The 14,564-nt window shown below is 42.3% G+C and overlaps 1 protein-coding gene across 2 annotated transcripts; it reads right to left on the bottom strand.

Moving 5' to 3' along the window:
- Positions 1-2,039: 2,039 nt before the first annotated feature.
- Positions 2,040-13,829, bottom strand: vrk1 (VRK serine/threonine kinase 1). Of its 2 annotated transcripts, none has more exons than XM_048227764.1 (13): positions 13,713-13,829; positions 12,702-12,855; positions 12,506-12,561; positions 12,067-12,136; positions 11,211-11,298; positions 10,702-10,810; positions 10,028-10,120; positions 9,110-9,242; positions 7,736-7,856; positions 7,147-7,205; positions 4,765-4,937; positions 2,688-2,769; positions 2,040-2,382 (listed from the first exon to the last, which is right to left on the bottom strand). In XM_048227764.1, exons 2-13 carry the CDS (start codon positions 12,853-12,855, stop codon positions 2,201-2,203), a joined length of 1,320 nt encoding a protein of 439 aa, XP_048083721.1. In that variant the 5' UTR covers positions 13,713-13,829; the 3' UTR covers positions 2,040-2,200. The 2 variants fall into 2 exon arrangements, with proteins under 2 accessions (XP_048083721.1, XP_048083722.1); XM_048227765.1 differs by having other exon boundaries at positions 13,726-13,829.
- Positions 13,830-14,564: the final 735 nt, after the last annotated feature.

The following is a 14,564-nucleotide window of genomic DNA, read 5'->3' as shown; positions in this document are numbered from 1 at the left end:
TGGAACCAACAACAGTCAGTCAATAAAAACAAAACGCAGCACCACCACTGAATTTAATCTACCCAAATTCTGACATCCATATTATAAAAAGGTTCACGGGGGTTGGAAGACCCAAAAGCTCAGAAACTGTTGGGAGACATTTTCAGTTCGGCGTGGAGTCCACAGACGAAAGCCCTGCAGCAACGGGGACACTCGGAGCGAGAGAGTGGATATAAACGCCAGTCAATCAATGACCACAACTGGGCACACCAAAATTGTGTCTCCCCTCCTTGATCAGGCTGTGGGGGGAACCGGTGGTAATGTTGTGTTTAAGTGTTGTTGCTGCTCCCCAGCCCACCTTCCCTCCCCCCTCTCGGTGCTATCATTATGTGCTACTGCCCCCTGCTGAGAAGCGGTGGCTGTGCGCCCCCAAGGTCAGAGCCGAGGAAGGGGAGGAAAGCACACAGGGGTGCGCTTTAGTGCGCGCCACCCCGCCGATCAATTCCGGTGCCACCGGCGAGGCTCCCGCGGCTCGGGCACCGAAAAACAAACATTAAGAGAAACATCTTCCTCTGCGTGCGGCCCTGACGGGGAGCTAGGCCGTCTAACGAGAGCTAACAAGGCAATGAGCACAGCACCACTGAAGTGCCACTGGGCAATGCCAAAGTGGACGCGAGGGAGGGGTGAGGGAAGAGGATCAGAGGGAATTCTGATTTCCATGACAGGGTTTTGTTTTGTTTCCCTGTTCCTATCACCACCACCCACACCCCCACCCGACACACACACACACACACACACACACTTTGTTACAGATCAGCTACTCCTGTCCAAAATGAAAGGGCAGTTTCCTAATTCCATCAATGTGCTGGACTGGCATGACCCCAAGTACAGGGAAGGCATGTTTTTTTTTTTTAAATGGAGAAACTAGACCAATTGCTTTAATTTGGGATGGTTTGGCGAATAATGTCAGTTCATTTGCTGCCCTGCACATCAGTTAGGATTACTCTTCCCCTTCAGACAGAGCCTGGGAGAGCACGGAACAGTGTGGCACGACCCGTCAGCCGTTTCACACAGAATCAGACGCAAAGCCAACCTAATAAAACCTGATGACTGATGAGTCCGATCCACATCATCTGTCCAACTGACATTAGATGAAACTGCTCTGCCAATATTGCCAACGAGCAGCAGCCATAGCAATGTAAATGCTTCTTGTTGACTGCTCAGAAGACAATCAGTTTTGCGTTTGAATTGACAATAACACAAGACGCGCTGTTACCTCCCCGAGGCTGGAGCTGGCTCATGTTTATGTATTCTCTACCTCATCACTGTGTTCCTTTGATCCCCGTATGGCATTTCAGATCGGAGATGATAACAGTGTCTCAATGGCACTAAAGCTCCACTGCAAGACTGCCAGAGAGAAATGCAAGGTGAGAATTTCCTTCCGTGCCTATATATATATATATATATATATATATATATATTATTTTAAGGAACCTGACAAAAGTTACCAGGTGAAACGGCTACGTGTAACTTTTAATGAAGTCTCGGAGATGAGCCGAGCCGGAGAACATCGCCTCGAACTCAGGACACCCGATTCAAAACAGCAAGTGACACGGAAAAGCCCGACCCAAGCGTTCCACTTTCGTCAACTCCGTGATCAAATGGCGGAGGAGCAGAGAGGTGCCGCAGCGATCCCGCGCCCCGCGTCCCTGATGTACTCGTTCGTTCGCTCGCTCACTCCGCTCTCTGCGGAGCCTCGCGACGTCTTTACCCGCCTCAGCACAGGTATCAAAGCCCCGGCTCACCGCGCCCAGAGATGCCGCAACGGCAGCCAGGCGACGGCTTTCATGGCAGGAAGAAGGGAAGAAGGGAAGAGGAGGAGGAGGAGGAGGAGGAGGAGGTGGCAGTGAAGGAGCTACGAGTGCTCATGGAGTGCTCCTCTGGGGATTTCCTTATCGAGGGCAGAGCAGTCCCCAAGAGCTCAACCTCATCCTCTGATTATCCAAAGCACTACAGAGGAAATGAAAATGACTCCTTACTCTCAGCAACACTTGCTTTTTTTTCTACCCCCAAAGTATTTATTATTATTTTACACAGAGAGAAACAATACTCAGTTTTTAAGAAAACTTAAAAAATTTACAATGTTTGAAAACATATATTCCATAAACAATAAGAGAAAGAGACAGTGCCTGACAAGTATCATGTAACAGTGTTAAAAAAGTTAAGCAGCCTTCTTGGCCCTGCCTCTTGGCTTCTTGGCTGGTTCAGGCATTGGGGAGGTTTGTGATGCCGAGTCCACTAAGCGCTTCTTGGGACTTGCCTTCTTGGGACTTGCCTTCTTGGGAGTTCGCTTTTTGGGAGTTCGCTTTTTGGGAGTTGTGGTTTTCTTTACTCCATTGGCCTCTGTAGGAAAAGTGAAATGTGCATTTAGAGCAAGAAGTACATTTATGATCCCCTTTTTAAACATGAGACAACACAAAACTTGAAACTTAAAGCACTTCAATAGATACATTTTCAGAGTTACGAGGTTGAAACTACTCTGGAATGGAGGAAAAATATTCAAGTTTTGACACTAGAATTGTTCTTGCACAAAGCATTTCATAGAAAGCAGTCCCTGATCACCACTAGGCTGTAGTGAAGATCCAACACAACTCTTCAGGATAATTTGTCCTGCAAAATAGGTCAAGAACCTTGTCTGGAGGACTCACCTTTCTTTTGAGGGGCACGCCTCTTTTTCACTGGACTGCAGTCGTCTTCACTAGCCATAGCCTTCTTTCTTTTAGTAGCGGTCTTCAAGATGAAATGAAGAAGAAATAAAGAAAGAAAGAAATCAATTGACGGTCACAGAGCACATCATTTGACAACAACCAGAGAGGAAATTAAAATTAAATATTAAATATGACCTATATATGGGCATAAGGACTCACAAACTATCAATGCACCTCTATGTATCAAAAATATATGAAAGAAAAACATTAAAAGATTTCAATTACATGCATGCATTTCTGAAGACCATTGACAAAAACCCCCAGACGTTCAAGGTCATGAACAAAACTCTTATCCTCTGAGCTAGCATAGCGAGTTTACATGTGACAATGTAACATTTTGATTCCACTTACCAGTAATGAATACTTTGAGCAAATTTCATCTCAGCATACTCATACCCATTAAAACCCTTTTTATTTCTGTCGAATCAAAAGCGGTCGGCAGCACGCGGAGGGTTTTGAAATCACACTGACTCAACGGAGGTTACGAACAAGATGCACTTAACGACAGCAATCAACCTCTCCCACTCGGTCGCTCCGGCTGCACAATACAGACTCGTCCCCTCTCGGACCTGAACCATCATCCTTACCGTTTTAGTCCCCCCCCCCCTTCTCTTTCCTTGCTTTCCCTCTTCCTTCTCCCCTCTCCTCACATTTCCCATCCATTTTGCCAATTGCTACATCATGATTACCATCTAGACCCCGCTGGGCCGAACAGATTGGCTCGATAATTACATACAATAGCGGCAGTGGGCAGGTAACCCTCCGCTGGCACGGGTGAGCTCCCCGGTGGCACTCTCCATATGCAAACGGCATTGTGGGAAGTGTCAAGACCGTCCCCACCCCTCCGCCGCCGCCGCGGCTCGCTGATTGCCGGGCCGAAGCCGGCTCCCGAGGTTACGGTGTCAGCAAATTTGTGATACATCAGGCAGGAATAAACACCGGCACTCAAAACCTCTCTGCAGAGGGAGGCGAACGGGTGGTGGTGGGTGGTGTGTGGTGTGTGTGTGTGTGTGTGTGTTTGGGAAGAGGGATGCATATTGAAACTCTGGAGAAAAGCTGGAGACTGTTAGTTCGGCTGCCAAGGTTTTGATGGTGGACGCCAGGGGTCTTGCCACTGCCTCCCTCTAGTGAAAAAGTAGAGATGGAGGAATGGCTAGATGGAGAGCGGGTTGGCTGTCCTTGATTACACTGTCTCTATTCCACTGACATAATTAGCTTATCCTTTGACACATAAATTGTATATATATATATAAATTGTATATAATATATATATATATATATATATATATATATATATATATATATATACATACATACATACATACATACATACATACATATATATATATATATATATATATATATATATATATATATATATATATATATATACATACATACATACATACATATATATATATATATATACATACATACATACATACATACATACATACATACATATATATATATATATATATATATATATATATATATATAAATAATATAAAAAAGTCAAAAAAGTAATCAAACTGCCTCAATATTGAAAAATTTTGCATTCACAGTGAAAGAAAATGCAAGTAGAAAATACAGAAAACCTCCAGTTAAAAATAAAAGATACAAAAAATAAAATAATTGAACTACTGGATTTACCGGATTTATACTTTTGTTTGGTGGTGGTGGTGGTGTGTGTGTGTGGAGGGTGGTAAATAAGTGATGGTCTGAGCCCATCTGTTAAAAGCATCATGCTTTAATTGTATTTGAAAATCAATGCACTTGGCAACGTTTCCCACTAACCCCAGTAATTAGACGTGGATCGTGAGCTGGCATTTTTTAATCGCAACCGCTTTCAACAGGTAAACAAATTATCTTAGGTATCTTATAAAGGACACTTGAAAGGGGGATTGCTTGGCTGTGTGGAACGTGACGAAAGTTTTAAACGGCAAAGATGCTGCTAATGTGACCAGAGCTACTTTGCATATCAGCGATTGGAGAGAGAATTCAAATGGATTCTGACCTTGGCTTTTACAGCCGCGCCGCCATTGGTCGCCACAGAGAAGTTCAGCTTGTCATCTGCAGATGCCCCAATGGACTTGAGGCCATCCAGTAGAATGGTCCGAAGCTTCTCGTACGGCGGCTTGTCGCTGTAGCCGAGTGTCTTGACCTCCTCCATGAACTTCACCATTTCATCTGGTATTTAGAATAGAAATCGTAAAACTAAGATGGGCAATGCTGCATGCTGTATCTGGGGAGTGTTGTGCTACAAGAACATCCATTTGCAATGATTCTGGCTGGAATAGGACTGATGTATTTGTAAAGCAGAGCTTCTGTCGAGTTTCCAGAACCATTCTTCAAAATTACAATTTATTTTTCACACTTGCACACACACACAGCAATGACAGACACATCCAAAGGACGTTTTAAACACTAAGAGGAAGTCCCGAGTAAGAACACAGAGAGAAGACAAGCATGACATTTTGACCTTCAGGCTATATTTAATGGAGCAACACAAAACACACACACACACACTCTCTCTCAAAACTTTTGTTTACCGTCGCAGTGCTAAAATAGTCACACTAAACAGAATTAGCCATGAAGCCTGTGAAAAACAGTGCCGCCTCCCATCGCCGTCCTTGTTGTGAATGCAGGCGTGCGTGCGTGCGTGCCTGTGTGTGTGTGTGTGTGTGTGAGCGTGTGTGTACATGCACGGCAACAGCCCGGGGAGAAATCTCTCCTTCTGCTGCGTTGCTGTCACAGAGCTTAAGAGATGTCAGCCCATCAGCTGGCGAGTAAAGGACTCCACTGACGTCTTTGATATTAAAAGACAGGGGGAGAGCACAGCGCTTGGCGAGGCTCGACCCGGGTGAGGAGCAGGAGAGGCGGGCGCCATGCCACGCGAGTGGAGAAACGGAAGCGTGGTGGTCTGGGACACACACACACACATACAGGCACACACACACACACACACACACACACACACACACACACACACACACACACACGAGCGTTGAACTCACCGGCAACCTTTTCCTGTGACAGAGAAGATTTTCAGAAAGTTCAAAGATGAAATTGCGATTGCTTTCCCTGTCTTTTTATCAACTCGGTTCACTTCCTAGACTGGCAGAGAGGCACAACAACTAAGCGGCCAAGTCTAGGCTTCGAGTTTGAAGGAGTAAACAACGTCAGACTTTCTAGCCGAACACCGTACACTTATAGGCCCATATGGGCACCTGTGATTCCTTTGCTCACAGCTGGTGGCATGTAGAGAGTAGTACCACAGACCAACTGAGATTAAACTGCGGCTAAGTGTGTGTGTGTGTGTGTGTGTGTGTGTGTGTGTGTGTGTGTGTGTGTGTGTTGGAGGGGGGAGGGTTGGGAGAGGCCCTGCTTCACTTCGCAAAACTTCAGTAGCAAAATAAATAAATAAATAAAAACTTGCAGAGCACTAGCGTGGCACTTGTGAATTAGCGCTCATTATGACTGACATCAGTGGGGCCGAACTCGTTTCGAGCTGAACAGAAGCCCTCGCGCTTGTTTCCGCATCGGCACCACAAAGCACTTCAGTTCAATTACGGCTCGGCGCATAAACAAAAGGTGGCCGTGGTGCTCCAAGCCATCACAGGTGCTCTCAAGGACTTTGGGGTACGCGTGCGATGGGAGGCGAGAGACAGGCGACATATTTACTGCGCTGTCCAAAACCAACCTGCTAGCTTCATTAAGGCTGGAATAGCATTTTAATTAGCTAGAAAGGACAGCTTTTCATTAAAATGCAACGTGGAGCGACTGTTCTAGAAATATGTAAATGAAAAAGAAAGACATTAGAGTATGTTAAGGGTGGCATGCAACTGTGGAAAACAAACCAGTGCATAGATAGTCTTTAAAATCATGGCATAACTATTCTTAAGTGACATAATTTCTGTATGTTCGTTAAAAACTTTTTTTTAAATGCCAGTGACTGAGTTCACATGTCTGGCTGAAATGCAACCACAAATGCTAAAGCCAAGTAAGGGAACTCAAGTTAAAATTAAGCAGATTCACCATTCTCCGCAATGCATTATGTTATCGCTACATTCAGTCTCTATGCCAGTGTATGTTAACAATATATGAAGAGTTTGGTTTCAAAACACTATATTTCCATTTTTAAAAACATTAAAAAGTCATGTCATTTAATTGTTTTAATTCAGGTAATATCAATGAAATTGCAGTTATGTTGTTTTGATTGCGTATCAAGATAAATCAAACAACAATGCCCAATTACAGTTTTACTGAAATTACTGGAAAACAAAATGTAAAAAAACTATTTATGAAAATTCATTAAAATGGAGGATATAGCATTTTGGAACCAAACTCCTCACATTGAGTGCCATCATTGTTGGGGTGCAAAATAATCTCTTCTTACCTGGCTTATTCTCCGATGGGAAGCATTTCTTCATGAATTCCCCAATATTGTCTCTGCATCTGAAATAAATTAGATCTCTCATAATCATCCTGAATTCAGCGGTCAAGACGCATTTGTCAATTTAATTAACATTCAACCTTTCGACTTTATGTCACTTAAGTTGGTGGATACTTTTTGTCACAAGTAAACTTGACAAAGGGATGCTGGCAAATTGTTTAATTGGATATATAATATAATATAATACTGTACACATCCAGGCTCTTATCACCTTATCTGATAAACTGATAAGCAAGCAAGCACTTTTCATTAATGCAGCCTTACTGCTGGCGTTGACAAAGTCAATTGAATTGTGCAACCAACCAACAAACAAACAAACAAGCCAGCAGCACGACATAAAGACAGCTAGAGGAGAAACGAAGGCTCAGGTAGGACACAAAACACCGGAGGGCCCTGTGGTCGCGGAGAGAGACACCGTGCTGGGGCCGAGGAATTTTGAGGCAATGTGTCAGATAATCAGAAACTCTTGTGTCACAGAGGAGTTGGAGGAAGATACTGCAGTGTGACAGAAGCGTTGGAGGAAGTGACATACGTGAGTTTGGAGTCTCGCACGTAGACAGGGTCCTGCAGTTTGTCCTCCCAAGGCAGTCGTCCACACAACCACTGCACCATGCAGTAGCCCAAGATCTCCAAGTCCCCTCTCCGAGCAGGAGCTAGTGAAACACACACACACACACACGCGTTCAAGTTATGACTTAGAGCACACGCGCACACACACACACACACACACACACACACACACACACACACACACACACACACACACACACGGTGTACGCAAGTAGCCCAAAATATCCAGGTCCCCCCTCCGAGCAGGAACTAGTTAAACACACACACGTTCAAATTATGGCTTAGAGCACGCATGCGCACGCACACACACACATTCAAATCAGCACCACACACACACACACACACACACACAGTTAGAAATGAGCTAGAAGTTCTTTGTTACTTCCACTACCGGCAGACACTACAAAAGCCACTCAAGTTAGTATCATACACTAAACTAGCGCCAAATGTTACCTTATTTGGACATGCCATGTCAGATTGAAGTAGAATTAAAAGAAAGAATAAATTGTATTTTAAGCATTCTGCAAACATTCTCCAAAGCACACACACACTCACTCACTCACTCAGACACACACAAACACCAAAAACACACACGACCCAAAGATGTGAGGTGTTTCCTTCCCATTCTGGAGCAGATTTTGAGGTGTAATGTTTTACTTGCCAATCTCACTTTCACTCCATTAGAGTTGCAACTGATTGACTGATGACATTTGTGAACCAATCCAACATTTGTGTAGGATGACATTCTTAAGGTACAAAGGTAGTATAGGTACAAATGTATACTTTATAGACAGGAAGGTAACAATTGATCTATCATGATTTTCATCACTATCCAGTTTTCTGCAGGTCTGTGAAAGGTCCCTAAATCTTGTTCAGTCATGCAAGACAACCCTGAATCTGACCAATTGTCCAAAACCTTCATGTTAAAGTGGACAGAGCCCTGATGCTGTTATCAGCATGCATTAGTCTGTGGAATCTCACCGCCTTACCCTGAAAGCATGGCTGTGTGTCCACGTATTGTTTTCTCACAGGAAAACCTATGGGATATTTTTAGGGTTTTTGTCACACAAACTGACATACCACCTTAAGCAATGTGATCCCATTACGAAGCTGATGATCATAGCTAACCAATAGCCCAATGACCCAACCCAACTGTTCCGTCCACACACATGAAAAAAAAAAAAAACACTTTCAACACTCCTTAAGGTCCTTAGGAATGCTGTCAGTTCAGGTTCTTGGCAGCAGACACAATACGTTTAATTTGCTATTGACACAATTGTTTCAACTGTTATTGGTGCTAAACTGAATTGAATTTAGTTGAATTGACTTGACTTACACACTCCTTTATGGGCATCGATGCTGGTGAACTCAATGGTCCCGTCGTGGCATCGCTTTGGGTCTTCTTTATAGTCTTTCGTCTGGCCTTCAGGTGCATAACGGTATGCCAGCCCATAATCTACCAGAAACACCTGCAACCCCCAAAACGGACATTACAAATTGAGATTACCACAAGTCACAGAAGGACTATTGAGGAGATATACTACTCACAAAAAGTCAGGGATATTCGGCTTTCGGGTGTAATTCCAGGATATACCTAAAATCCACTATAACCTTTACAGGTGAATGTGACCTTCTCTAAACTTTGGAATGCGCATTTCCATCCTTTCAATGTTTCAATACTTCCTGTACTGAAACATTACATTTCACCCGAAAGCCAGGTGTCCCTAACTGTTTGTTAATAGTGTATACAGCATTCCTCTTTACTGCACTGGCTGCACTACAATGAACATCACACTGCTGCTCTGCTGCATGGCACTGGCAATGTGAGTAAATAAATATGTCATTTTACCAAATTAAAAATAGAGTCAAAGAGCAAACACTAAACCTGCAAATCCCATGAGGCCTTTTGTGAAATTGTAATTTAAAAATAGCACAGTTTAATAATACCCTACTGCATTATTAATTTCCCAAATTAAATATTTGTCCCTGCCCCAAAACCCTCAGCCTGTTTGCCTGAGACTTGCACTCATCTAATCTTCCCTCAGCTCAGGAGCAGCGAGAAAAAGGATTAACATTTCAGTAAATAAATAATAATAATAATAATAAAAAAATATATCTATCTATCTATCTATCTATCTATCTATCTATATATATATATATATATATATATATAAATAACACATCACAAACGCATAGGGTGGTGTTTATGGGGCCAGCGTTTCTGCAGGTTCCTGTGTAAAACGCAGCGACGCACCTGATTGGGGTTGGAGTAGCTGAGCAGGAGGTTGGAGGCCTTGATGTCAGCGTGCACATACTCGTGCTCATGAATGTACTCCAGCACGTCCAACTGCAGAGCCAACGGAGCAGGGACACAATTAGGCATATGCAAATAATCAGCAGACCTGTGACGAGGCTACACCTCATATAGCTGAAAAGCTGAAAAGACCCATCTGTTTACCTGTATTTAACACAATTAATTCTTACAGAATAGTAGTTTGTATATGCTGATGGTTATTGTTATTATTTCGGTTGAATTGTATTCAGTCTGTAACTAATATTTGGATTTAAATATTATTTAAATATTAGTATATGACTTTAAACTGCTATTTTCAATGTTAATGTAATGTGTATTGATGTCAACAATGTTTTGTTGGACAAAAGCAAGAACTAAGGACCGATAAACATGAACATAAACACGTATGAAGGCATAAAATAATTAAAACTTTTAATTGTTTTTTGCTGAGTGGGGGAATTTGCCTCTTCCTATATGCACCCATCTCTGAACACTTGACTAATTTTGCACACATAGTGCAGACTTCCTTATGTTCCCAATTAGAATTATTTACGTCCTGAATAACACACTTTAAATGTCCTCGTTGTGTTATTGTCCTCTCGGCAGTGTTTCAGCAGTGGCTCCCACAGACTCACCAGCTTAAGGCCCAGTTGCAGGACCAGCTTGTGTGGAAACTTTTTGCCGTTCTCTTCAAACTTCTTCTGCAGGTCTGTTCCAAATCGGTCCATCACCATGAACCTGTACCTGAAGGAGGAGGCCAACACCACACAGCCACTAATTAGAGAAATTTTGCAATATTGAGCAAAAAAAATAAAAAATAAAAGCTGTTTACAAGGGCACTTAATGAATTCCTACTTGAGCTTCAATAATTAATTATTTTGTATTTTTTAAAGATGAAGTCAAAATTCTCAAAATTTGATTACGCTCTGGTTTCTTTATTCCGCTATGGCAGTACATTGTAGCTCTGGGATTTAGACACAACAATATGTTTTAGGACATCAATTTAGGCTTCGCAAAACATTGGTCGACATTATTCACCATTTTATTTTACAGTTTATCGACCTTAATCAATTAATAATGAACATAACTGACAGATCAGTTGATCATAAAACACATTCGCTGGAGGCCAAATACTGCAGCTTACCCTTTTCCTCCTTTATTATGGAGTCCAGATCCCCAGTATCTTGGAACTCCTAGATGCTTTAGCTTGTGTGACTTCATCCAAGTCTGAACTTCAAAACAAAGTGAAAGTTGGACACAATAAATGTATAGCCACGCAGTCAGTCAACAACACACAATCTACCTACAGTAAAATGGAGAAAATGTATGTATAAATATATGTATATATACTCTTTTGATCCCATGAGGGAAATTTGGTCTCTGCATTTATCCCAATCCGTGAATTAGTGAAACACACACAACACACCGTGTACACACAGTGAGGTGAAGCACACACTAATCCCGGCGCAGTGAGCTGGCTGCATCAACAGCGGCAAAATAACAATAATGTAAAGAGCTGCATCATGGATGTACTGTATGCAAAGCACTAGGTAATAAAGCAGCATATAAAGATAGTGCGTTATTCCCTACACATATCCTTAAACTTATTGGGGCTCAAAGTAATAAGAATGTGATCCCCTGGGGAACGGACGTGCCGGCCAGAAAGTAATCTGCCAGTGAGACAAATATTTACCAACACTGTGCTATTCTGATGAATAAACCATGAGCCTGGCTAAGTAATATTACAGTTAATTGTCATGGGATGTTGACATTTGAATTGTTATTGAATTAAACGCAAAGCTATGGCCTTGGGGCAACCACTCATGCCACATAAGGAATCTGATGTTGGTGCATCTTTACTTCTAAACGACCCCTAGTGCAGATCCGAGAACTTTGTTTAATTAAGGATTTTTTTTTGTGTGTGTGTGTGTGTGTGTGTGTGTGTGTGTGTGTGTGTGTGTGTGTGTGTGTGTGTGTGTGTGTGTGTGAGGGGGGGTTACTTAGATCAGGCCGGGCTGCCCTCTGGTAAAACTTCAGCTCACAGAACAGCGGACCATTTTCACTGGGCTCCTACAAAGGAATGACCGTGTCATTGGGGACAGTAGATTTACATACATACAGCAACCAGCAACACAGTGTGGCCATGTCAGATGCACTGAGAATTACACCAAACGGAGAATTGTGACAAAATGGTATTATATATAAAAGTGCAGGTATAAGTAAGTAGTACAGCACAAGTAATACTATATGATACAATATGTGGTGTTATGCATAGAGGTGAAATGGACAGAGTTGGATCTGAACAATGTGAAGTTCAGCCTGTGCAAGAAGTATGAATTCACTCAAGTAAAGTACAAGTAAAGTAAACGTCCCATGTAAAGGTGCACATCATGCTGAAAAATATATGCTACACGAAAGAAAATATGAAAATGTTCTCACCACTTTGATGACATAGGGGGCATCTTGTCCCACAGATTGTGCATCTTCTTCATTTGCTTTAGTTGACAATGATGATGAGGAGGAAGAGGGCAAAGGTGATGAAGTATTAATGTTGAGAACACTTTCTTGGTCCATCACATCTGCCATAGATTCTTAATTGCCTGTTCTTAATCATAATTATATCCCATACACTTACCAAGGTACAGTAGACCAAAGCCCCCTTGGCCAATGGGACTGCCGAGCATCCAGCGTTTCTTGTGACTGTCAGTCAGGATCTCCCCAGGCGGAAATTCCTCTGCCAGCTTCCTTTTGGCTGGTCCTCTACCTCCTGTCTTAGCCTTAGGAGGCATCTAAAAAGGACAATATACCAAGAAGTAAAGAAATTATGATGAAATGTTATGGCAATACAATATCACAAAGGCTGGGCGTCGCAGCAGTATTGTGTGAAAACATTTGAATACATTCTTCTTATAACTGGATGTCTTACAAAATGTGGATACAACCGTGAGTCATTCACGATTCTGCAACATCCAGTGCATGGGTAGCCTACTTTTTTAGTCAAGTCGCCCTTAGCCAAATGCTTTAATCTGACAATCCTAACCATGCTTCGAATTAGCATGTTTTCTAGAAAATAAAACATCAGTGAAAAAAGAAACCGAATGTCTGACTGGTAATAGAATCATTCTCGAAACATCCTCGGACCCAGTTAGCGGGAAATGAAAGCAACAATCACTTTGCCAAGATTCTATTACACCGCCTGTCAGCTGATTCGGCAAACTAACGTTGCATTTAAACCAATAGCGATAGATCTGCTGAATTTAAGGAATCGCAGTCTGTCATGGTAACATTGCTTTACACTGTCGATACCAAGACTTGTACTGAAAGACAAGCGATACGGATGTGGTCTTTCTCCATCATTGATCTGCAGACAAAACGTGGCTAGTTAGCTGGCTGAGTGTTTCTAGCAATGTTCCATTAAACATAACAACTTGATCACTTGAGCGACGGTGTTTACGTGGAACAACTGTATCGCGTAGAGAGGAATGATAAATAAGTAAAAATGAGCGGTCGTATTTTCAATGCTTCCGACCATTGGCTAGCGTTAAATTAGCTGACATGTGAGTTGACACTATCTATCCTGTTACTAGCGTGTATTGCTGTTACATTTTGACATCGTGTGTATCAATGTAGTCATTCACATAAATACCTGTGCAACCGACCTTTAAGCTATACTTTAAAAGCAATGTTAGTCTGTAACGCAGTTGCAATTTGCCTCCAACTCCGAAGTTCCCGCACAACTCTTTACCAGGAAGTCAGTGTACCCTACGAAACTTCTGCAGCGTCAACTGATTGGTCAAAAATGTGTTGCGTACTTCCTAGTAGGAGCTCTTGGTTGCTCTTGGTTGTTGTAGTTCTATTCTTAGTTTTGGTTGTATGACGATTTTATTTGATCTTGGAGATGCTCGATGCTGGATCGGGTAAAGCAAAGAATAACTTGAGTAAAACGTCATTGCACTTGGTCATTCATCTAGGTTTAAGGTCATGCTAACGTTTTAGCCTTAGTGTTTCCTCAAGATAAACTTCAGGTGTGAAATGTTTGAAGCTATGCCAGCAGAGTGTTATTGCACGTTCAGTGTTACAGTCAGTGGTGTCACTTTTATAGTTCACAAATAGCCTACATACTGTATTTGTCAGGCTCTCTTATGTCCTCTGTCAGTGCAGTTTTTTGCCTCTTGTTGACATATTGCATTTCACCTTGCATAGGTGCTGCTCAAGTGATTTAAATAATTTATTTTGCCAGCCTATCTTGTGACTAGCCTACTGAAAGCTCATGTATCACAAGAAATCAGCAGCATTTAGTCTAACCAATTGTGTTTTACAGTTTAGCCCTATATTAATCACACTGTGACCAGGTGTAGGTTGAGCATGTTCAGATTCTTCTCAGATGCACTTCAGTTTCTCTTTAGTGGCTCAGCCTCCGCAATAAATAGCCTAGGGAAGACTACTCTAAAGTCTCCAAAGTTCCTGCTATATTAGATTTCAGCCACAGGCTACTGGC

The sequence above is a fragment of the Alosa alosa genome, chromosome 19 (genome assembly GCF_017589495.1).
Source record: "Alosa alosa isolate M-15738 ecotype Scorff River chromosome 19, AALO_Geno_1.1, whole genome shotgun sequence".
NCBI classification, from domain to species: domain Eukaryota; kingdom Metazoa; phylum Chordata; class Actinopteri; order Clupeiformes; family Clupeidae; genus Alosa; species Alosa alosa.
The sequence above is the reverse complement of the archived record's forward strand: the minus strand, read 5'-3'. Positions and strand labels throughout refer to the sequence as shown.